Source organism: Rhinolophus ferrumequinum, chromosome 25, assembly GCF_004115265.2.
Source record: "Rhinolophus ferrumequinum isolate MPI-CBG mRhiFer1 chromosome 25, mRhiFer1_v1.p, whole genome shotgun sequence".
Classification (NCBI taxonomy): domain Eukaryota; kingdom Metazoa; phylum Chordata; class Mammalia; order Chiroptera; family Rhinolophidae; genus Rhinolophus; species Rhinolophus ferrumequinum.
The window spans coordinates 29,377,830-29,404,607 of NC_046308.1; the positions used below are offsets into that span (position 1 = coordinate 29,377,830).

The window sequence follows — 26,778 nt, forward strand, 5'->3', positions numbered from 1 at the left end:
TGCTAATGATACTACAAAGAAAAATCAAAGTAAGAAATCAAAGAAACAGAGAAAACAATTTAAGAAAATTTACATATTTTTGTGATCCAAGGGGGAAAAATACAAAATTGGAATTCACCAACCTTGTGTTTTGGTCCTGCCTGTACTATTATTTGCGTCTTTGTGAATCAGAAGAGTTTATCTAAATTCGTTTGTCCGTATAATTTTAAATGACAGTTTAGGCCCAGATGATCCACTATTATCTTTTCCACTATAGAAATCCATGATTCATACAAGTAGACAAGTAGAAGCCACAACTGGTTCATTAAATTACTACTATGACCTGTTCTTTGCCCAGAACTCTTAGGTTTCTACCTAAGCTCTGACACTAAACAGCGGAATAACAAGTGGCTAGTTGTTTATACCCTGTATGCGTTAGTTTCCTCATCAGTAAAACAGAGATAATAGTAGTATCTTATTCATAGATTTGTGAGAATTAAAGGTTAAAACACCTAGAACAGGATGACGTCATAGGAATGGCGGAAGCGGGGCGCACTTTCTGAGTTCTCCTCCGGATCTTATTACAAATGGGACCTATAACCCATCAAAGAACTCTTTGCTCATCACACAGAACAGCTAAGAGACTTGTGGAAGGATTACTTGAAGGTGTGCTAATTGGGCGAGCAGGGGAAGAGAGGAAGGGAGCGCAGTGAAAACGTGCGGGCCTGCGGTGGGGTCTCGGCCGGCGGGGTCTTGGCCGGCAGCAACGGCAGCAGCAGCGAAAACCGCGGTGGCACCCGCAGTTCCAGGCACGCACGGGATCCCAGGGCGGAACGGAGAGCACAGAGACCAGGAGGTGGGCTCTTTCCCTGCGTCCCACGGCTGATGTCTCCCGCTGGGAGGGCGGCTAGTGGGCCCTAGGGCGAACAAAGAACACAGACTCCATACCTGGGCCCCTCCCCTCCGCTCTTCCAATCCTACCCCCGCCCTTCCAGAGACTTTTCTTTGTAAAATTTGATTTTTCTTTGTAAAATTAAACTGGCCCCTGAACTGAGGAGTAGTGTCAGATTACAGAGGAGCCGTAGTAGTGATCAGGCTCTGGGAAGACTGACAGGCAGCCCTGACCCAGGAAAGAGGCTGGGAAGAGTGTGATTTTGGCTGGGCTAGGAGAGAAGAGACTCCTCCACCCCCAGCCACCACCTTTTCTGGCCTGCAGGAAGAGGGTGACGCGTGGCTGGGCTGGGAGAGAGAAGACCCCTCCATCCCCAGCCCCCACCCTTTCTGGCCTGCCTAGTGCGGGGCAAGTGCAAGTGCAGAGACACTCCCAGGGATCAGCAGTAAGGCAGACCCAGCTCTGGGCTTTCAGCAGCTCAGAAATCTCCCGCCCGCACTCCCCCATACACACACACACTGAAGAAGTGCCCTAAGACTCAGGAGTACTGGACACGGGGCTGATGGTGCTACTCTCAGTGTGCATATGTGCAGGCAAGGGCAGAAACTGCACTGACTTTGTAAAAACTATCATCCAGACCCCTCAGGCCCCCGCATTTAAATCTACAGTCCCAAAGTCACTCTGGGCACCAGGTGACCGGCTCTGCCTGCGCAATAAGCAAGGGCCTCTTTGGTACAGCAGAGGACAACCTGGACATTACTTGGTGGGCTTAAGCCAGGAATGGCACTGCTTTTTGTTTCGCTTTGTTTTGTTTTGTTGTGCTTTATCTTTACATCTTTTATATCTTTGCTTGTGTCAAGTGGGGGTTATCGGGTGTTTTTACATGTGAATGTATTTGAGTTTTTTCTTTGTTGTTGTTGTTGTTGTGCTTGGTGATTTGCTTTGTTCTGAAACTGCCCTACCAGGGCCCAGCTTAAGAGGCACAAGATTCACCATATCCAGAGGCCAACTTCAGACCAAACCAGAGTACTACTGGGTTTGACCTACAAGTCACACACCCAGAGGGAATTCTCGGCAGGCACTAGAGCCCATAGAGGCCAAACCACATTTAAGTGGTCAACCCTCATGCAGCAGAACGCCCTGCGGTGGGCAGAGCCAAGTCTCACAACGAGTCAGCCTAGGAGTTAAGCCCACCTACTCACAAGCAAAAAGCAATTAAAGATCTTCTTGAACAGCACAATATACACAACACAAGAGTCACCTTTGGAGCACACGCAGAGGAGAAGAACGAAGTAGTGCAAGTCAAATATAAAGGACACATACTACATAAGATAACCTAGCAAGAACTAAGAACTCTAGGGGATCTACCTAATACATCAAAGCAAACACAGAGAGTCAGCCAGAATGGGGAAACAAAGATACACGTCCCAAATAAAAGAACAGAAGAAACCTCCACAACTGGTACCAAATGAAGCAGAGGTAACCAACCTTTCAGAGACAGAGTTCAGAACACTGGTGATAAAAATGTTTAAGAAGCTTAGAGAAGACATAAAGAAGGATGTAGAAATCATAATGAACAACCAGTTAGAACTAAAGAACACAATTACCGAAATTAAGAACTCACTTGAAGGAATTAACAGCAAGTTAGATGAAGCAGAGGATCGAATCAGCGACTTAGAAGACAAGGTAGCAGAGATCACCCAAACGACACAACAGAAAGAAAAAAGAATAAAAAACAATGAGGATGGCCTAAGAGACCTCTGGGATAACATCAAGCGCAACAACATGCGCATCATAGGAATACCAGAAGGTGAAGAAAGGAAGCAAGGGATTGAGAACATATTTGAAGTAATAACGTCCGAAAACTTCCCCAACCTGATGAAGGAAACCAACATACAAGCCCAGGAAGTGCAGAGAGTTCCAACCAGGATAAACCCAAACAGGTCCACACCAAGACACATTATAGTTAAAATGGCAAAGGGTAAAGACAAAGAGAGAATCCTAAAAGCAGTAAGAGAAAGACAGAGGGTTATATACAAGGGAACTCCCATAAGACTATCAAATGACTTTACTACAGAAACATTGAAGGCCAAGAGGGAGTGGCAGGAGATACTCAAAGTGATGGAAAACAAAAGCCTACAACCTAGATTGCTTTATCCAGCAAGGCTGTCATTTAAAGTTGATGGAGAGATAAAGAGCTTTCCTGAAAACAATAAGATAAGGAATTTATTACCACCAAGACAGCATTGCAAGAAATACTAAAAGGACTTCTGTAAATAGAAGAAAGATCAAAACAACCTAACTACAAATTTAAAAATGGCAATAAATATGTACCTATCAATAATCACTTTAAATGTAAATGGATTAAATGCTCCAATCAAGAGACATAGGGTGGCTGACTGGATAAGAAAGCAAGACCCTTGTATATGCTGTATACAGGAGACTCACCTCAGAACAAAAGACACACACAGGCTGAAAGTGAAGAGTTGAAGTAAGATATTTCATGCAAATGGAAATGAGAAAAAAGCTGGAGTTGTAATACTTATATATGACAAAATAGACTTTAAAATGAAGAACATATTAAAAGATAAAGATGGGCACTATATAATAATAAAGGGATCGATCCAACAAGAGGACATAACCCTAGTAAACATCTATGCACCCAAAATAGGAGCACCTAAATATATAAAACAGGTACCGACTGACATAAAGACAGAGATCAACAGTAACACTATCAAAGTAGGGGACTGCAACACACCTCTGACAACAAGGGACAGGTCTTCCAGACAGAAAATCAATATGGAAACAAAAGCCTTAAATGATACATTGGACCACTTGGATTTAATCCATGTTTTCAGAGCATTTCACCCCAATGCTGCAAAATACACGTTATTCTCAAGCACACATGGAACATTTTCCAAGATAGACCATATATTAGGCCACAAAACAATTCTTGATAAATTTAAGAAAATTGAAATCATACCAATTGTCTTCTCTGATCACAATGCTATGAAATTAGAAATGAACTACAGGAAAAAAACTGGAAGACACACCAATTCATGGAGGCTGAATAACTTATAACTAAATAATGAATGGGTCAAGCAGGAGATCAAGGAAGAAATCAAAAGATATCTGGAGACAAACGAAAATGAAAACACGATGACCCAAAATCTATGGGATTCAGCGAAAGCAGTCCTAAGAGGGAAATTCATAGCTTTGCAGGCCTACCTAAAGAAACAAGAAACATCACTAATCAACAGTTTATCTTCACACTTAAGGGATCTGGAAAAAGAACAGCAAAATAAGCCCAAAGGGAACACAAGGAAGGAGATAATAAAGATCAGAGCAGAAATAAATGAAATAGAAACCAGAAAAACAATACAAAAGATCAATGAATCCAAGAGTTGGTTCTTAGAGAAGATAAACAAAACTGACAAACCTTTCGCCAGACTCATTAAAAAAAAGAGAGAGAGGACCCAAATTAATAAAATAAGAAATGAAAGAGGAGAAGTGACAATGGACACCACAGAAATACAAAAAGTTTTAAGAAATTACTATGAGCAACTATATGCCAACAAATTTGACAATCTGGAAGAAATGGACAATTTTCTAGAGGCGTACAACCTTCCAAGGCTAACTCAAGAAGAAACAGAAAACCTGAATAGACTGATTACCACCAGGGAAATTGAATCAGTAATCAACAATCTCCCAACAAACAAAAGCCTTGGACCAGATGGCTTTACAGGTGAATTTTACAAAATGTTCAAAAAAGAATTATCACCTATTCTCCTCAAGCTCTTCCAAAAAATCCAGAAGGAGGGAAGACTCCCAAACACTTTTTACGAAGCCACTATCACCCTGATCCCAAAATCAGACAAAGACACCACAAAAAAAGAAAACTACAGGCCAATATCTCTAATGAACATAGATGCAAAAATCCTCAACAAAATATTAGCAAACAGAATTCAGCTATACATTAAAAAGATCATACACCATGATCAAGTGGGATTCATCCCTGGTATGCAAGGGTGGTTCAACATCCGCAAATCAATTAATGTGATACACCACATTAACAAAATGAAAAATGAAAATCACATGATCATATCAATAGATGCAGAAAAAGCATTTGATAAAATCCAGCAGCCATTCATGATAAAAACCCTTAAGAAAGTGGGAATAGAGGGATCATATCTCAACATAATAAAGGCCATATATGACAAACCCACAGCTAACATCATACTCAATGGGGAAAAGCTAAAACCATTCCCCCTAAGATCAGGAACAAGGCAAGGTTGCCCACTATCTCCGCTTCTATTCAACATAGTGCTGGAAGTTCTAGCCACAGCAATCAGACAAGAAAAATAAATAAAAGGCATCCAAATTGTTAAGGAGGAAGTAAAATTATCATTATATGCAGATGATATGATACTATATAGAGAGAACCCTAAAGACTCCACCAAGAAACTACTAGAGCTGATAGATGAATTTAGTAAAGTAGCAGGATACAAAATTAATATTCAGAAATCAGTCGCATTTGTATATACCAATAATAAAACATCAAAAGGAGAAATTAAAAAAACAATACCATTTTCAATTGTTCCAAAGACTATAAAATACCTGGGAATAAATTTAACCAAAGAAGTGAAAGATCTGTACTCAGGAAATTATAAGACACTGAAGAAAGGAATGAAAGAAGATATAAATAGATGGAAACACATATCATGTTCATGGATAGGAAGAATTAATATAGTTAAAATGTCCATACTCCCTAAGGCAATATACATATTCAACGCAATTCCTATCAAACTACCAAGAACGTTTTTCACAGAAATAGAACATATAATCCTAAAATGTATATGAGACCATAAAAGACCCCGCATAGCCTCAGCAATCTTGAGAAATAAGAACAAAGTGGGAGGTATAACAATACCTGACTTCAAATTATACTACAAGGCTACAGTAATCAAAACAGCATGGTACTGGCATAAAAACAGACACATAGATCAATGGAACAGAATAGAGAGTCCAGAAATAAATCCATGCCTATATGGCCATTTAATCTACGACAATGGAAGCAAGAATGTACGATGGCGTAAAGACAGTCTATTCAATAAATGGTGCTGTGAAACCTGGACACATGCAAAAAAATGAAGATGGACCACCTCCTTACACCATATACAAAAATACATTCAAAATGGCTTAACGACTTAAATGTAAGATCTGAAACCATAGAATACCTACAAGAAAATATAGGAAGAAACTTCACAGACATTACCCGGAGTAAGATTTTCACTGATATATCCCCTCGCACGAGGGAAATAAGAGAAAAAATAAACATGTGGGATTATATCAATCTAAAAAGTTTTTTCACAGCAGAGGAAACCATCAATAAAACAAAAAGGGATCCTACTGAATGGGAAAAGATATTTGCCAATGATATATCTGATAAGGGATTAATATCACAAATCTATAAAAAACTCACTCAACTCAACTCCAAAAAAATAAACGACCCAATTAAAAAATGGGCAGAGGACATGAAGAGACATTTTTCTAAAAAGGACATACAGATGGCAAATAGACATATGAAGAAATGCTCAACCTCACTAACCATCAGAGAAATGCAAATAAAAGCCACAATGAGATACCACCTCACCCCAGTCAAAATCATCAATAAATCAACAAACAACAAATGCTGGCGCGGATGTGGAGAAAAGGGAACGCTTGTGCACTGTTGGTGGGATTACAGATTGGTGCAGCCACTATGGAAAACAGTATGGAGGTATCTCAAAAATCTGCAAATGGAACTACCCTATGATCCAGTAATTCCACTCCTAGGTATCTATCCGGAGAAATCCAAAACTCCAATTCAAAAATCTTTATGCACTCCTATGTTTATTGCAGCACTATACACAATAGCTAAGACATGGAAAGAACCGAAATGCCCATCGGTAGATGACTGGATTAAGAAACTGTGGTACATTTATACAATGGAGTATTACGCAGCCATAAAGAAGAAAGAAATCTTACCATTTGCAACAACATGGATGGACCTAGAGAACATTATGTTAAGTGAAATAAGTCAGACAGAGAAAGATAAGTACCATATGATCTCACTTATATGCGTAATATAAAGAAAAGAATAAGTGAATGAACTAATCAGAAACAGTTTTGGAGACAAAGAGGAAAAACTGAGGGTTGCTAGATGGACATGGGGGGTGGGGTTAAGGGGGAAGGTGAGGGGATTAGAAAACAATCAGTAACCACAAGATGGCCATGGGGTTTTGAAAATTAATCTGGGGAACGTAATTTAGTGGTTACCAGAGGGTAAGGGGTTTGGGGGGTGGGAGATGAGGGTAACGAGGATCAAATATATGGTGATGGAAGGAGAACTGACTCTGGATGGTGAACACACAATGTAATTTATAGATGATGTGATACAGAATTGTACACCTGAAATCTATGTAATTTTACTAACAATTGTCACCCCAATAAATTAAAAAACAAACAAAACAAAAAACTGAAGGCAAGAAAGGAACAAGACAAACAACAACTCATAGACACAACAGTTTAGTGGTTACCAGAGGATAAGTGGTGAAGGGGGATGGTAGAAGAGGGTAGAGGAATTAAATATATGGTGATGGAAGGAGAACTGACTCTGGGTGTACAGGTGATGTATTATAGAATCGTACACTTGAAACCTATGTAGTTTTGTTGACCATTGTCAGCCTAATAAATTTCAATTTAAAAAAAATTAAAACAATTAAAAAAAAAGAAAGAAAAAATAATAAAATTTATATGGAAATATAAAGAATATAAAATAGCCAAAACTTTAAAAAGAAAAAGAACAAAATTGGAGAACTAACACTATCTGATTTCAAGATTGATTATAAAACCACAGTAATAAAAACAGCATAGCATTGGTATAAAGATATAAAAATACACCAACAGAACAGAACAGAGATTCCAGAAATAGATCCATATGTATATGGACAACTAATTTTTGAAAAAGGTGCAAAGGCAATTCAGTGCAGAAAGGATAACCTTTTCAACTTGGAACCATATGTATCCATATGCAAAAATATACTTCAATCCATACCTCATATTATATAAAAAATTTAACTCAAAATGGACCATACACCTAAGTGTGAAATGTAAAACTATAAACTTTCTAGAAGAAAACAGTAAAAAATGTTTGTGACCTTGGGTTAGGCAAGGCACAACTCATAAAAGAACACATTGATAAATGGAACTTCATCAAAATTTAAAATTTCTCTTTAAAAGATATTGTTAAGAGAATACAAAGGCAAGCCACAAACCGGGAGAAAATATTTGCAAACATTTTAAATATAGGACTTATACCCAGAACATTTAAGAATTCCTGAAATTCAATAATAAGAAAACAAACAGCCCAACTTCAAAAATGGCAAAAGATTTCAATGGACAACTTGTCAAAGAAGATACATGAATGCCAAATAAGCACATGAAAAGATACTCAGCAGTCATTACGCCAGTGCAAAAGAAAAACCACAATGAACTACTACAACACACCTATTAAAATGGCTAAAATTAAAAAGACTGACCATATCAAGTGTTGGTGAGGATGCTGAGGAAAGAAAACTCTCTCATACACTGTGGAGAAGTAAAATGGTACAGTTGCTTTAAAAAACAGTTTGGAAGTTTCTTAAAAAGTTAAATATACATATGATTCAATCATCCCACTTCTAGATATTTTCCCAAGAGAAATGGAAATATATGTCCCAAGATTTGTAAACAAAAGTTCATAGGAGTTTTATTTGTAACCCAAAGACTGGAAAAACCAAAAACAAAAGCCCCTCAATAGATGAATGGATAACAAATTGTGGTATATCCATATGATGAAATATGATCCAGCAATAAAAAGGAACAAACTATTGATACACGTGACAACATGGATGAATCTTAAAATAACTATGCTAAATAAAAGAAGCCAGACCAAAAAAAAACAAAAGAATACATGCTGATGATGCCTTTTAAAAAAAAAAAAGTCTGAAAAATGCAGGGACTCTGTAGGGAAAGAAAGCAATGGTTTCCTGGTAGAAGGAGTTGTGCGGGAAGAATGGGAGGAAGAGATTACCAGAGGGCACAAGGAAACTTTTGGGATGATGAACATGTTCATTACATTGATTGTGGTGATGGTTATATGGTGTGTACATAGGGTGAAACTTACCAAATGATATGCTTGAAATATGTGCTGTTGATTGTAAGCCGATTGTACCCAAATAAGCCTGTTTGTTCACTTATTTATTTATTTATAAAAAAAAGCCAGTCAACTCCACAGGGGGAAAAAAAACACCTAGAACAGCACACATAAGAAGCACTCAAGAAGTATTACAAATTCCTTTTATTTGTAGTATCGCATACTCCCTTCTTCCTTTCAAATTATATAACATTATAGCTAAAAAATAACAATACATGATTTCCCATTACTGAATAATGGAAATATTTTGCTATTTAATTTTGAGTAATGAAAAAGGTGCCACTTTGGATTCCATACCTAAATATAATGGTCTTTATATAAATAAGCATGTAGATTGCCTTCTCCATTAAACTACTACAAGGAACAAGTTTCTGAATATCTACCATTTTCGATAAAGAATACTTTTCTGAAAATAAGTTATTTGAAATCACATTAAACTCCTGAGGCAAGAAAATGTTTATTGTCCGAGAACTGCTACTCTGATGCTTGTGCACAGAAACATTCACATAACATTCTGGGGGAACTGAAAAATAAAATAGCTGATCCTTGATGTCTTGTGCAGAACAAGGAGAACGTGAGCTGTATAAAATTCTGCCAATCTCTAAATGGTATTTTACCCATTAGATTGATGGACTTATCCGAAATGTGTTCTGAGGAAGATTTTCTGAGGGGAAAAAAGAACATTTGCTAAACTGTTTTATTTTTTGTTTTTTTCTGTGCACGGGATAAACAAAGGGAGGCTGGATCGCTGGTTCTCACATTTTATGCTTACTAATCATCTGTGGAACTTGATAAAAGTCAGATTCCTGTCCCTATCCCTTGAGATTTTGATTAGTAATATCTAGTTTAACACAGCACCTTCTGATGCTAGTGGTTCCCAGATAAAACTCTGAGAACCTCTGCACTAAACAAACAAATAATCCTCAAAGATATCGGCATTTTATATTTGTGTAATAGCTTGAACCTAAGAGAAAAAGGCTTTCCAGACACCTCATCTCACATTCACAACAGCAGTCTACAGATAGGCACAAAAGTAGATGCAATTTAGTTTAGAAAAGAAGATTAAGAAAGCAAAGAGGTTTTTTTGCTTTTTGGGTTTTTTATCTTTTTTCTATTTTTTTTTCTAAAGTACATTATATGATGAAACACCTCAGGAAACAAAGATCAAAGATCTAATACTCTCTAAGAGACAAAAAATAAAGAACAGATTTCAGAATTTCAAATTATTATAGTTAATACAATTTAACACTCCCTACTCCCAGAAGTTTAAGAAAAGAAACAGAGTCATGGTAAAATTTAAACACATGGATAAACTAATCCTTCTGTTCCCACAGCTAAATTATGGTCTAGGCTAAAACAATATATAGACTAGAACTTGGCAAATGCTGATCTTTATCAACCATTAGCTGATTCACAAGTTTACCTACAGCACAGAGTAAGCACCATTTCTGGAAGAGTAGTCTGAGGAACACCTGGACCAGAATCACAACCACTGAAACAGCATTTTGGGGATTAGGTCCTGGGATTTTATATTTTAACATGCTCCCCTGGAGATTCTTAAACACATACAAGCTTGAGAATCTGTGGCAAAGGGAGAATAGAAAGAATTATTGGTAATAGAAGAATGAAGATAGCAGTATAGCACCCTTTAGTATGTTAGTATGATATTCCTTTAACTTTATTTGCAAATTAAGAAAATAATGCAATACTACTACTACATACCTATTAGGATGGCTGAAAAAAAAAATTGAGAACTAGGGAATGCTGGTGAGAAAGAGCAGTATCACTGCTGGTGGGAATGCAAAGTGGTACAACCAATTTGAAAGACAATTTGGTTTCTCACAAAGCTAAACATAGTCTTACCATCTGATCCAGCAATTGCGCTCCTTGGTATTTACCCAAAGGAGCTGAAAACTTATACACACAAAAAAACTTGCATGTGGATGTTTATATTTATAGCCGCATTACTCATAACTGCCCACAACTAGAAGAAACCAAGATGACTTTCAATAAGTAAGTGGAAAAATAAACTCTGGCACATCCATAACAATGAATATTAGACAGTGGTAAAAAAGGAACTATCAAACCATGAAAAGACATGGAGGAAACTTAAATGCATATTACGAAGGGAAAGAAGCCAGTTTGAAAAGGCTACAGACTGTATGAGTCCAACTATACGATGTGTTGTAAAGGGAAAAACTACACAGACAGTAAATGATCAATGGTTTTCAAGGGTTAGGAGGAGAGAGGGATAAATAAGTGGAACACAGGTCATTTTTAGGGCAAATTACTCTGTATGAAGCTGTAATGGTAGATACATACCATTAAATATTTGTTAAAATCCATAGTTCTATACATAACAAAGAGTGAACTTTAAATAATGGGCTATAGTAACTAATAATATGTGAATATTGGTTTATTAATTGTAACTAAAAACAAGCCCCAAAATTGTTTCAACCATTGTGGAGCGGATGTGAAACTGACAACTATTTTTATCCATGTGATTCTGGCCCAGGTGTTCCTCAGACCACTCTTCAGAACAGTGCTTACTCTGTGCTATAGGTAAACTCTGCGAATCAGCTGATGGTTGATAAAGACCAGCATTTTGCCAATTCTGTTCAATGAATTATAAAGCAAGATGTCAACAACAGGAGAAACTGTGCTTGTGTGCTTGGCGGGGGGGCGTATTATATGACACTTTGTGTACTGTCGGTTCAATTACTCTATAAATTTGTACTAAAATCTAAGGTCCATCAATTATTTTTTTAAATAATGATAAAAAAAACAAAGTCACAGCCCAGCAACTGTAAACTCAGTTCCTAGCAATGTAAAGGAATGCCTTCCACACTGAAACCTGTACCTAGTCACACCCTATCAGCAGTCCAGAAAGCACACAATAAGCACACACGTGACTGAGAGACAAAGAAAAAGTGGAGTCCATGCAAAATGTCAAAACACATCAAGTTGAGCGGACCTGCAAGTGGAGACAACACACAGGGCCTTCATACCAACATGACACCACATTTCCAGAAAGCTTTCCAGCAGTGCTCAGGGCATGACACTTCAGACTTGGCCTCCATCCTGGGAAGCAGCGGCCTACATTCTTGCTCCCCTTCACTCTCTCTCCTAAGAGTAGTCTATTTTAAATGGTCTTGATCCCCAGGAAGACCACCAGCCAAGCTACCCCAAGGCCAGTCCTAATCTCCTCCTATACTATTAGATTAAGACAGAATTCCTGCCTCTGTGCTTCCTCCTTCATGGTCTACTGACAAAGGCAAATTTATAGAGTTCATCTGTGTGACCAGGACCAAGCTGGCTAACCAGTCACATGGCTATTCCATGTCTGGCCCATCTGCCTGGGTCATGTGCCCATCCTCTCCTCAGAAGGCATACACAAGACTCTGCATTCCACAGGCACCTCCTCCAGGAAGCCCTCTTACGCCTCCCAGGGAGTCCTGCTGGGCTCTGAACCTCCCACTCATCTGAGAGGCCCTAAGGAGAGCACCGAGGCCTGCTTGTCAATTTGTCCTGCCTCAGGGCACAATGCCCAATGTGCAGAGGGCCTTCTGTCATATATGAAATGAGGGCCCAAACCCAGCCTTTGGGTTCAAGGACAGCCCCTCCTGAGATGCTGCCCAGCCTTCTCAGTGCCCGAGGATAGCAGGAGGGCAGAGCAGTTATTCTCAGGGGACCTTTCTCCTGAGGCCATCAAGCTCTCAGCAGTCATGTCCAAAGCCCCTAAGCTCTGCCTTCCCTTGGCCTAGGGGCCAGCCTGGCTCAGGTAGGACCCTGTTCCGTATCAAGTCTGTGTGAGAGAGTCCTACCTGTGTGCAGGGTCTTCAAGCCTGCCCAAAAGGCGTCCCCACCCACTCATCCATCTAGGGCTGTTTGGCATCTATTCGTATTTTGAAGCCCTAACCCCCCAAAATCTCAAAATGGGACTATACTTGGTGATACAGTCTTTAAAGAGACTATACGGGTAGGCCTGTTTCAATCTGACTTGTGTTCTTACAAGAAGAGATTAAAAACAGGACAAAGACCTCAGGGGTGTGTGCACACAGAAAAAAAAGCATGTGAGGACACAGCAAGAAAGTTGCCATCTGCAGGTGAGCAGAGAAGGCTCAGAAGAAACCAACCTTGTTAATACTTGATCTTGGACTTCCAATATCCATAACACTGAAGAAATACATTTCTATTGTTTAACTCATCCAGTCTGTATTATTTTGTTATGGCAGCCCTAGCTAACTAATAAATCACTTAACAGTCAAGTGAAGGAATAGAAGAACCTTAGAAACAGCAATACTCAATAACAGATTAAAAAATCTCACAAAAATTATGGATGATTGATTATTCTTCGCATTCTGAATTTGTATCATCCATCTACACCAGAATGTATGAAATACCAGGAATTCAGACATAACTTACATTAGAGAAATTTAAAAACCGAAATATTATCCTTCTAAAAGGAGTCACATGAAAAATGTTCTTATAAAGAACATGTTTCTATAATACCTTTAGAATGTTAATTTTTGAAAGTTCAAATTACAAAATAGCCTTTGATTTAATATATCCACTACATAAATTAAGGTCTACTAGTAATCCAAGCTAGTGGTTTCCCAGCAGTGTTACTGGTACACACTCTCCTGAGGCCCCTCTGGGATGTTGTAGGAGGTCTAAGAGAGGTCAACCTGGTATGTCTCATGGGGCACAAGGTCCAGGATGCTTGACTTAAACTAACCAGGGCAGCTCCCCTGTTACTTTTTCTCACACTGAGGTTCTATATAAGTTCTGTTTGGTTAACAATTCCACTGGATTTTTTTTTAAAATAATGAAAACCGATGGACTAAACCATTGTCCTAGTTATTTCAAATTTAAAAATCAGGATTTTAAAGGGATCTGACCTACAATTATCATATATAGCAGGTCCTCAAATAACATTGTTTCAATCGATGTTGTATCGTTTTGTTATAACGTTGATGAGATAGTAGGAGCTTAACTCTGTTTATATCAATTAGCCTATGGTAAAATTGGTTTTGTTATACATTGTTTCTAATAAAGTCACAGAACCTATTGACCATGTGAAGTGAGGAAGGACTTGCTGTACTTAGAGTAAATTATGATTATCTCCCTCTCTCAACAGAATATGGGATGGCATACGCTCACAGTTTAAAAATACTTAACAAGGGTAAAACTCATCAAAAATAGCCTGAAGAGGAGTTTTTCCCTATATATATAATGTATTAATTACCACATGAAAACCTAGCACTTGGTGACAGCAATCTTTCCACCAGTAAACCAGAAAGCTTTGCAGTCCATAGTAGCTTAATTTTTACAACATTCCTTGTTGGCTGGAAAGAAGGGATGTTCCTTTCTATAGGGCAGAAAACTGAGGTGGAGAAAGTTAATAATATGAGAGTAAATGTAGAAATTCTGCTTAGTGCTTTTCAGGCAATGTGACTGAGCAGACTTGGTAGGAGCCCCTACTCCATCACTTACTGATTTTGGCATCTTGGCTGTTTATTAACCCTCTCGAAACTGTTTCCTCTCCATAAAATGGGGGTAATAACTACCATGAAGTTCTGTGAAGATTAAAGAAAACATTGTGTACACAGTGCCTCATAATACTTTCACATAACATATTCAATTTATGCCTGACCCTGCAATAAACGATAAGGTGCACTTACAAATTGCCTACGTGCTTAGGAACAGCAAGGAAGAGTGAACTGTGTGGATTCCTTCCTTGAAGTATTAGATTCCTTTCTTATATGAAGTTTTGAGAGAGACATTTAAAGACCTGCCCCTGGTTTTATGGGGATCCCCATCAACCCCCCTTCCCACAGGTATAATCTAACATGATTAAAACAGATATGACTGCCTTTCTAAGACCAGTCAGGATGGAAAAACAGCATATCTATGTGAAAACCATTTAATTATCAATTATAAATCATTCTTGAAGTTTAAAAACCTGTATTTATTATAAATAATATGTTTTGGCAACAAACTAATTTTTAACTAGTTACTTTACACTAATTGTTTAAAAAAATTTGTTTAGGCAATAAACTTATTTGTGTGAATCTAAATAAGAGAGTCAGAAAGATAAATCTATATATAATACATGTTTGTCACATGAAAGAAGGGAAAACCAGCTACCATTTTTACAATCATAGGTTTAAAATGGTGAGAAGAACTAGAGGGATTATGAGTTGAACTCTCTAAGAAGAAACTAAAGTCGACAGAAAGCATGTGACTTCTCTAAATTTATAAGAAAGATAACAATATCGACCAAACCATAACTGTCATTTTAAAGCCAAATTTATTTCTTAATCATCTTTGAGACCCTAAGTTTATAGCTCATTTCCATGAATATGTAGAATTGACCCCTTAATAGAAAAAAGATAACCCCAGTCTTCTACTTAGTTTTATATGTAATCAAAGACACCAGTTATTCATATCAATTAAGAATTCAGAGCCCAGCTCTTCAGTCAAGATGACAGGGTGGGTAAACACTGTGCTTGTCTCCTCTCATGAGGACACCAAATTACAACTACACTACAGAAGAGCAATCACTAAGAATCACCTGAAGTTTAGATGAACAGAAGCCCTCTAACTTAAGGATATACAAAAGAAATCACATCGAGACTAGTAAGAAGTGCAAAGACGCCGAACAGGTTGGTCCCACACCCACGTGTGGTGGATAAAAAGAGGGAGGGATAGCTCAGTTGTGAAGGTCCCCTTGAGGAGTGAGGAGAACCCAGCTGCAAACCAGACTCCCCAGGCAAGGGTTTCAGTGCTGGGAAGGGAAATCCCCACAGCTTCTGGCTGTGAAAATCAGCAGAGATTGTGACTGAACGGGATAGAGGGCAGCTGGAATCCCAGGCGTTCCTCCTAAAGAGCCTGCACACGGACATACTTGCTGACAGACTCACTCACTCTGATCTCCAGTGCTGGGCAGCCACTCAAAAGGCTCCAGGCACATAAGGGGAGGAACTGAGTTGTCTGACTTCAGAGCAAGGACTGGAGGGGCAGCTTTCTCCCAGACAGAAGTACTGGCAGAAGCGACCGTTTTTTTGCTGAGCTCTAACCCCAACCACCATGCAGACACAGGAAAGCACGGATCTGAGTCTACACCAACCTAGCTAACACCATTCGCCCCCCCCAATGATTCCCTGAGACCCCTTGCCACCCAAATTGTGTGGCCAACCAAGTTGCTTCCAATGGCTCTTCCATACAAACGGCCTGACTTGGCTCATGCTGTGGACTTTCTTAAAATCTTTTAAAGGTTTATAAACCCCAAACAAACAACATCTGGTCTTGGCATGGTCTTGCTAAGCAGTCCCAAGCACGACAATAGTAATAGCCAGCCTCAGTTCACATCTTAGCCAATCCCAGGTACCTCCAAGCCCAGCATAAGTGTCAACCATTTGCATGTCACTTTGTAGCTCATATGGAGCGGTCCCAGGGAGGGCATAGGCAGTGGCAGACATTGGCCTGCAACACAGCCCCTTCCAAGAGGCTACAGAAACAACACAGCGGGTGGTGAGCTTCAGACCACACCAGAGCACCACACAACCACTTCTACAAACAACGCACAAAAGGGCAGATTGGACAGGTACCAGAGCCCTGCTAAGGCGAATCATGATCCGTAAGTTGAGCCGCTGCACAACAGCTACTCCACTACAGTCCTGACCAGTCCTCACAACCAATAAGCCTAAGGGTCAATCCCTCCTACTGACGTGCAAACAGCAACCAAAGCTCAGATATAAGAGAACAGCAAAGACAACACACAAGGGACACACCTGCAGCATCTGGATCAGGTGACCAGTGAGACTGCACCATTGGGCCCCACAGAACACCTAAGGGCCCCATAAGACCACTCTACTAAGACTGGGAGGCATATCAGCCCTACCTAATACACAGAAACAAACCCTGGGAGGCAGCCAAAATGGGGAGACAAAGAAACACATCCAAAATGAAAGAACATGACAAAGTTCCAAAAAAAGAACTAAACAAAATGGAGACAAGCAATCTACCTGAGTTCACAACACTGGTTATAAGGATGCTCAATGATCTCAGGGAGAACTTAAACAGAGATGGGAAACATAAAAATGGATATAGAAAAGATAAGAAAGAATCAGAAATAAAGAATGTAATAACTAAAATTAAGAATACATTAGCGTGCCTTTCTGTCTGTGGATGCCGCTGACTAAGCATCACTAAATCTCCCCTCCCACGGTTGTCACGTCTAAATCAGAGTCTCCCAAAGAGCCTGAACAGCTGCGGAAGCTCTTCATCGGAGGTTTGAGCTTTGAAACAACTGATGAGAGTCTGAGGAACCATCCTGAGCAATGGGGAATGCTCACAGACTGTGTGGTGATGAGAACCCCAAACACCAAGTGCTCCAGAGGCTTTGGGTTTGTCACCTATGCCACTGTGGAGGGAGTGGATGCAGCCATAAATGCAAGTCCACACAAGGTGGATGGAAGAGTTGTGGGACCAAAGAGGGCTGTTTCAAGAGAAGATTATCGAAGACCTGGTGCCCACTCAACTGTGAGAAAGATTTTTGTTGGCGGTATTAGACCCTGAAGAATATCAACTAAGAGATTATTCGAAGTGATTGAAATCATGACTGACTGAGGCAGTGGCAAGAAGAGAAGCTTTTTTGCTTTTGTAACCTTTGATGGCCATGACTCTATAGACAAGACTGTCATTCAGAAATACCATACTGTGAATGGCCACAACTGTGAAGTAAGGAAAGCCCTGTCTAAGCAAGAGATGGATGGTGCTTCATCCGGTCAAAGAGGATGACGTAATTCTGGAAACTTCAGTGGGTGTCGAGAGGTGGTTTTGGTGGTGATGACAACTTTGGTCAAGGAGGAAACTTCAGTGGTTGAGGTGGCTTTGGTGACAGTTGCCATGATGGAGTACATGGTGGCAGTAGAGATGGCTGTAACAGATTTGGTAATGATGGAAGCAATTTTGGAGGTGGCAGAAGAGACAATGGTTTCGGCAATTACAACAATCAATCTTCAAATTCTGGAACCATGAAATGAGGAAACTTTGGAGACAGAAGCTCTAGCCCCTATGGTGCTGGCCAATACTTTGCCAAACCACGAAACCAAGGTGACTATGATGGTTCCAACAGTAGCAGTACCTATGGCAGTGGCAGAGGGTTTTAATTATTGTCAGGAAACAAAGCTTAGCAGGAGAAGAGAGCCAGAGAAGTGACAGGAAAGCCACAGGTTACAACAGATTTGTAAAGTCAGCCTGTCACAGTGGTGACAGGGCCTATCTGCTACAAAGAAGGCATGTTTTAGACAATGCTCATGTGTATGGGCAAACAAACTTGAGGACTGTATTTCTGACTAATTGCATAACAGGTTATTTTAGTTTCTGTTCTGTGGAAAGTGTAAAGCATTCCAACAAAGGGTACTAATACAGATTTTTTTTTTCCTTTTTTTTGCACCCAGGCTGTTGATTGCTAAATGTAATAGTCTGATCATGACGCTGAATAAATGTGTCTTTTTTTAAATGTTCTGTGTAAAGTTAGTCTACTATGAAGCCATCTTGGTAAATTACCCCAACGGTATGAAGTTAGAATTCCTTCAGGGTGATACCAGGTTCTATTTGAAATTTATTTATAACCTGCTTGGGCTCAGAAGCCATTGTCTTCAGAAACTTTGGTGTAGCTGAATTGACAGATACTGTGTTGGTGACCTGGAGCTCACCCACATTAAAAGCCTAATAGTTTTTATTTAATATGCAGTTAAAGCTCAAGATACTTATATAATCATTACTAATATTTCTAATTATATAGCATAACCATTGTATTTATGCAGCATTTTAGGAACACTTTTAAAAATAGACTAAAAACAACAGGTTATATATTAAGAATACAATCTTAAGGCATTGTTAGATGCTCTTCTAGTTTTAAAAGATTAAAGAAAATTTTTATTTCCTATGGAAATTACTGCTAGTCAATCTAAATGATGTCCTTATCAGGTCTCAAATTATTTAGCCATATATGGAAAAGGAAATGAGACTGCATTAGATTCTGTTGCTGTGCAAGTAGCACAATGTATAAATTAATAGTTATAATGAATTTTTAAAGAAAAACATCAATCAAACTGACAATTCTACTGAGAAAATATACATGAATTATGATTTAAAACCAATATTAAAAGCAAGGTGAAGTCACAGTCCTGCTAATTTCAAAGTGGTTGTCAGGCCTCATACTTTGGCTATATCACCATTTAGAGAAGAAGAAGGAGATTAAAATAACCACAATAGTAACTGAAACAGAAAATCCAAGTTGAATTTCATCTACATTTCTCCATCACTGTGTTAAAATTTCTGATGATAAAGTCCATTGCCAGTATATGCTGAAAACCAAAATATTACTGAAGAATCAAGAAAAACTGTTTTTTTGAACTTTTCCACACCTAATTCTCTGTTGCCTACCTGAAATCCATGCTTGCCTCTCCACCATGTGCTTAACACTTTGGGGGGCATGTCAATGACGGAAACAATGTCGCCCACCTAGGAAAACAAATTTAAAGTGGAATGCTTTTAGTCAACTTTTAAACCAACTGCTATATCTAGAATTTAAATGTGAACTGTAACAAAAAGGTTAAGTACTATTTTATTCTCTGGCTAACTGTTCATGGAAAAACATAATAACGTACTTCTTTCTGTTAAGAATTTAATAATCTTAACCATTTGTTAAGGAGAGGTCTACAAAAAGTAAAGTAGTACAAAGACTGTGATCCAATTATCACATTAGTAACTTCAGAAAGCCAGATTTACAGCATAAGATTTTTGAAGGTTAGGCTTCATCAACACTTCTGTTAGAATATTGTTATTGCTGTTACTAAAAGTGACCAGATACACTTATAAAAGACAGTTTTAAATACTCATATGTAGAGCAACAGTAGCTTCTATTAATACCACATTTAGTGAGCACTTACTATATGCCAGGTATTGTGCTGAGCACTTGACATTATTTTATCATATAGAAAAGGTATAAGATGTCTACAATTACTGGGTTATTCTTAGTAAGTGTAACATTTGATGACAATTACACTTCTTTCAATAGATAGTACAGCATAACATTTCCACTATCTACCTTATGACCTTCACTCTAAAACTCAAACTAGTGTATTTATACAAACTTTTACAAAATAATAAATATAAAATCACAATAACAGTTTTTAATAACATATTTAATGAAAGTTATCTTCTATCAAAATACTTATAAGTGATGATCTCTAATAAAACATAGTTATGTACTTCAGAGGAATGTTACTACTGTATACAATATTACTTTAAGAATTTTTCTTTGTTTATTCACAATTAATTTTTCAAGTCAGGAAAGTCATCTTCACAGCCTTATTTGCTAACAGACTTGGTATCTTTCAAGATCTACATTCCTTTGTGTACAGAACCTAAAAATTGAGTATGAGAACAGTTCAAATTCTATACAGTAAAAATTTAATACTGTTTTTTATTAAATCGAGTAACTGTCAGCATTTCGGGTTTTGTCTATCATCAGCCAATATTAAAAGAAAATTAATTCTCCTTTTGCATCTAAAAGTAAAAAATGTTCATTTCTCTTCTCATCTGTCCTTTAATTCAATCTATGAACAAATAATAAGAAAAAAGTATCACTGGGTATCATTTCTTTAGGTACTTTAGAAATGATACTTTAGGTATCATTTCTTTAGATATCATTTCTTTAGGTACAATGGGAGGGAAAAAAAGCTGAGACCTGGCTTTCAAGAAGCTCACAGAGACAAACAGAACAATTATGACTGAATGTAATTAAGTGGTATGTCAGAGATAAGCCATGAGAATGCTTCAGAATGATATTCAATCTAGACTTTGGGTGGGTTTGTATTTGCGTGGAGCAGAGGCAGGATATCAAAGATGACTTCCTAGAAGAAATGGGAGACATTGAAGCTGAATTTTCAAGGATGACTACAGTCACTTAAATAAAAATAGATGGGTTTCAAGTATACATTTCTATAATACATCATCTATATATTGCATTGTGTGTTCACCACCCAGAGTCAGTTCTCCTTCCATCACCATATTTACTAAACAATGTCACCCCAACAAATTTAATGAAAGAAAAAAAAAAAAAGAAAAACAAGAACTACATACAGGGGGAAATTTTTGACATTTTAATTGTCTCTGGACAATGGGATTACAGGTGATTTTCACTTTCTTCTACATATATGATTTTTAAATTTTCTTTAAGGAATTATAGGAATAAATAAGGAAAAGGATAACACAAGTTGTTCTAAAAATTGAGATAATGGAATAGAATGCATATCCATGGAAACTGACTACAGGAAAAGTTTGGGTCACTAACAGTTCTTCAACATTTAGAAATTTTGGCCAATCAAATGTTATTAATAAAAATAAAACTATTAAAAAATAGATAGATAGATAGATAGATAGATAGATAGATAGATAGATAGATAGATAGATAGATAGAATGCCAAGCTATCAGATGATGGGGTATGAAAAACCTGGTGCTTTTAATTTAAAAATGATTAAAACAGTTAAAGATAAGGCTGGAAAGATAGCAAACATTGAGCTAACACAGCATCTTTAGGAATTTACCTCTAAGGTCAACTCATCAGGTGCCCGAGCAGTGTATCTCTTGATAACGTGGGCAGCACCGACAGCAGGAGTGTTAATGGATGATTCTTCGTGTACTAGAAGGTGATTTCCCTTATTATCAATCTATAACAATAAAAAATGTACTATGAGATGGTTAAAGACATGGGACTTGCAAAAGTTTCTTGACTATCTATAAGAGATAATCCAATTTGATTTAGGGAAGCTATAACCCAAAGAATCTTTTAAAAAAGTGTTGCCATTTCTTGAGTACTTAATATATACCAGTCATTGTGCTATACATACAACATACGATTTAATTTAATCTGCATAACTTTAAAACATATTTATCATTATCATCATTTAAAGATGAAGATGCTAAAAAGGAAGATGTTATGTAATTTACAAGAGATTAAATAATTTCTCCAAGACCACATAGACAATAATGAAAGAGCAAAGATCTCAATGCAACTTGGCTCTAAATTCTACATTCTTTCTACTTTTCATCCTATCTTCCCGACTTCCAATGGGAGGACAGAATAGTATAACTCTGCATATACAAATTATGGAAAAATACCCAACAGATTTACTGGACACTATATAACCCAAGACATACTTTTTTTTTTCTATTTTGTTTACTTTGTTTTTTAGATTCAACATACAAGTGAAATCACACATTTGTCTTTCTCTGTCTTATTTCACTTAGCATAATAATACCCTCTAGGTCAACCCATATTGTCACAAACAGTAAGATTTTTTTTTATGGCTCAATAATATTCTATCGTATATACTCATATATATAACACTTCTTTATCCATTCATCTATCAATAGTTAGATTGCTTTCATATCTTGGCTATTGTAAATAATGCAGCAATGAACATAGGGATGCATATATCTAATTAGTATATGGATTTCTTCAGATAAATACCCAGCAGTGGAATTGCTGAGTCATATAGTAATTATATGTTTAATTTTTTGAGGAAGATCCATATTATTTTCCATTGGCTGCACCAATTTACAATCCAACCAACTGTGAAGGAGGGTTCCCTTCTCTCCATTCTCACCAACACTTGTTTGATGATTTATTAATGATAGCCATTCTGACAGATGTGAGGTGATATAGTGGTTTTAATTTGCATTTCCCTGATGATTAGTAACGTTCAGCATCTTTTCATATATCTGCTCATCACCTGTATGTCTTCTTTAGAGAAATGTCTATTCACGACCTCTGCCCATTTTTTTAACTGAAGTGTTTGTTTTTTCGGTGTTAACTTGTATGAATTCTTTATATATTTTGGATATTAACCCAGTATCAGATGTGTCATTAGGGAATATCTTCCCCATTCAGTAGGTTGTCTTTTTGCTTTCTTGATGGTTTCCTTTGCTGTGCTTCTGTCTTTACTTGATATAGTCCCATTTATTTATTTTTTGCTTTTGTTACGCTTCCCCAAGGAGACATACCCCCCCCCAAAAAAAAAAGTTTCTAAGAGTGAGGTCTAAGAGTTTGCTGCCTAGGTTATCTTCTAAGAGTTTTACAGTTTCACGTCTTACATTTAGTCTTTAATTCATTTTGAGTTTATTCTTGTATATAGTGTAATAAAGTGGTCTAGTTTAATTTTTCTTTTTTTGCATGTATCTTTCTAGTTTTCCCAGCACCATTTGTTGAAGATACTGTCTTTACAACATCACATATTCTTGCTTCCTTTGTCAAAGATGAATTGAACATACAGGTGTGGGTTTATTTCTAGGGTCTCTATTCTGTCCCATTGATCTATGTGTCTGACCAGGAAAAATGCTGTTTTCACTGCCAGAGCCTTGTAGTATACTTTGATACCAGGCAGCATAGTAACTGCAACTGTTCTTCTTTCTCAATATTACTTCAGCCACTGAGGTCTCTTGTAGTTTCATACAAATTTTGGGATAGTTTGTACTAGTTCTGTGAGAAGTGTCATTGGTATTTTGATAGGATTGCACAGAACATGCAGATGGCTTTGGGTAGTGTGGACATTTTAACAATGTTAATTCTTCCTATCCAGGAGCACATTACAGCCTTCCATTTATTTGAATGTTCTTCAAATATATTCTTCAATTGTTTTTGTTTTTAAAGATTTTGATTAAAATATATCTAACATACAATATTATATTAGTTGCAGGTGCACATGATAGTTATTCAACATTTATATCCCGAAAGAAGTGATCACCATGATAAATCCAGCAATCATCTGACACCATACCATGCTATTAGAATATTACTGACTATATTCCCCATGCTGTACATTACATCCAACAAAGACTTATGAGTATTTGTTTTATACCTGAAACTTTGAATCTCTTATTCCACTTTATCTTTTAACCCCTTACTTAATTTTTCAATTACATTTAATATTCAACATTATTTTATATTAATTTCAAGTGTATACATTGCATAGTGGTTAGGCAATTAAACAATTTATGAAGTGATCTCCTTGACTAGTACCCACCTGGCACTATACAATTATTACCATATTAATGATTATATTCCCTATGCTTCAGTTTACATTTCCATGACTATTTTATACCTACCAATTTGTGTTTCTTAATCCCTTCACCTTTTTCATCCTGTCCACAAACCCTCCCATATATCACCCCAATAAACATAGTATCCATCTGACACCATACACAGTTACTTCAATATTACTGACTATATTCCTTATGCTATATCCTGTATCCCCATGACTACAGTGTAACAACCAATTTGTACTTCTTAATCCCTTCCCCTTTTTCACGCAACCCGAACCCCCTCCTATCTGGTGACCATCAAAGTATTTTCTGTATCTATAAGTTCGTTTCTGTTTCATTTGTTTATTTTGTAATTTAGAGTCTACATACAAGTGAAATCACATGACATTTGTCTTTCGCTGTCTGACTTACTACACTCAGAACAATATCCTCTAGGTCCATCCATGGTGTCGCAGTGGCAATATTTCATTGTTTTTTATGGCTGACTAATATTCCATTTATATATGTCCCACCTCTTGTTTATCCATTCAATCATTCAGAGACACCAGGTTACCTTCATATCTTGGCTAGTGTAAATAATGCCACCATGAACATATGGATGAGCATGTCTTCTCAAAGTAGTGTTGTCCATTTCTTCGGATAAATACCCAGGAGTGGAATTGCTGAGTCCTTCATTGTCTCTTGTTATAATCTTTGTTTTGAAGTCTACTTTGTCTGGTATAAGTATGGCTATCTCAGCTTTGTTTGTTTGTTTCCATTTTCATAAGGTATCTTTTTCCTTCCCCTTACTTTCAGTCTCTGCATGTCTTTCAATGTGAAGTGAGTCTGTTGTAGGCAACATCTGTAAGAGATTTGTTTTGTTATCCATTCAGGCCCTAGTTAATTGAAGCATTTAATCCATTTACATTTAAAGTAAATGTTGACAGGTATATAGCTATCGCATTTTATTCTTCATATTTTTACTTTTTTTTTTTGTCTTAAAAAAGTCCCTCTAAGGTTCCTTGTAACACTGGTTTGGTGATGATGAACTCCTTTAGATTTTTCTTGTCTGGGAAGTTCTTTATCTGTCCTTCGATTCTAAATGATAGCTTTGCTGGGTAGAGAAATCTTGGTTGTAGGTTCTTTCCATCACTTTTTAATATTTCCTGTCAATCGCTTCTGGCCTGCAAAGATTCTGCTGAGAAATCAGCTGACAGTCTTATGGGAGCTAGCTCCCTTGTAGGTAACTAACTGCTTTTCTCTTGCTGCTTTTAAGATTCTCTCTTTGTCTTTAACCTTTTAATTGTGTTGTGGCATGGGCCTGTTTGGGTTCATCTTGTTTGGGACTCTGTGCTTTCTGGGCTTGTATGTCTATTTCCTTCACCAGATTAGTGAAGTTTTCCATCCTTATTTCTTCAAATAGGTTTTAAATTCCTTGCTCTGTATCTTCTCTCTCTGGTGCCCCTATAATGTGAATGTTGGTAAGCTTGATGTTGTCCTAGAAGCCCCTTAAACTCTTTTTTTTTTTATTGTTTTTTCTTTGTGCTGTTCTGTTTGGGTGTTTTCTGGTACCTTGTCTTGTAAATTGCTGATTACATCCTCTGCTTCATCTACTCTATGTTGATTCCCTGCAATGTATTCTTCATTTCAGTTATTGTAGTCTTTTATTTCTGACTGGTTCTTTCTTATGTTTTCTATAACCATTTTCATGTTTCCTATAGCTCTGTTGAAATTCTCCCAGAGATCAATGAGCAGCATTCTTATAACCAAGCTTTGGAACTCTGTCTCTGGTAGACTGCTTATCCCCATTTTGTTTAGTTCTTTTCCTACAGCTTTGTTTTGTTTTATTTGGGATGTGTTTGTCTCCCCATTTTGGCAGCCTCCCTATGTTTGTTTCTATGTATTTTGTAGAGTTGCTATGTCCCCCGGACTTAGTAGGGTGGCCTTATGTAGTAGGTGAGCTGTGAGGCTCAGTGGTGCAGTCTCCTTGTCTCCCTGGTCACCTGAGCCATGCACTCCAGGTGCATCCCTTGTGTGGGTTGTGTGTGCCCTCCTCTTGTAGTTCAGCCATGGTTGCTGTTTGCATGTCAATGGAAGGGATATGACCCTCAGGCTCATTGGTTGTGAGGACTGCCTGGGGAGTTTTGGCACAGGGAGTGACCTTGCACAAGGACAGAATCACAGCAAGGCTCTGGTGTCTGCCAAATCCATCCATTGGGTGTGTTGTCCTTGGAGACATCTGGATGATGCTCCAGCTCATTTTGAAGCTGGCCACTAGGTGCACCAGATCCAGGGCCACCTGGGAGGAGATCCGTTGCAGGTCAAGTTCAGCTGCGGCCCATGCTCCACCCAGGGCCACCTGGTAGGAGCCACAAATCAATCCACAGATGGCTGCCACCTGCACCACGCTTGGAAGTGCCTCGAGAGGCCAAGCTTCAAACCAAGGCTGGCCGCTGCTAGTGCCAGACTTAGGGCTGCTCAGCCAGAGGTATGGGTCACACTGAAGCCAGATGCTGCTTGTTTGGGTTTTGTGAGCCTTTGAGAGATTTTAGGAAAGCTTGCAGCATGAAC

At 37.9% G+C, this 26,778-nt stretch overlaps 1 protein-coding gene across 3 annotated transcripts in view; it reads right to left on the minus strand.

Moving 5' to 3' along the window:
- The window catches only part of ARHGAP32 (Rho GTPase activating protein 32), a 319,193-nt gene that overhangs the window by 81,249 nt on the left and 211,166 nt on the right, over positions 1–26,778 (minus strand). For all 3 annotated transcript variants that reach the window (XM_033097361.1, XM_033097360.1, XM_033097358.1), the window contains 2 exons: positions 21,732–21,854; positions 19,566–19,643 (listed from right to left, as the gene is read on the minus strand). In XM_033097361.1, the coding sequence (XP_032953252.1) occupies positions 19,566–19,643; positions 21,732–21,854 (201 nt within the window). The remainder of the gene's footprint in view (positions 1–19,565; positions 19,644–21,731; positions 21,855–26,778) is intronic.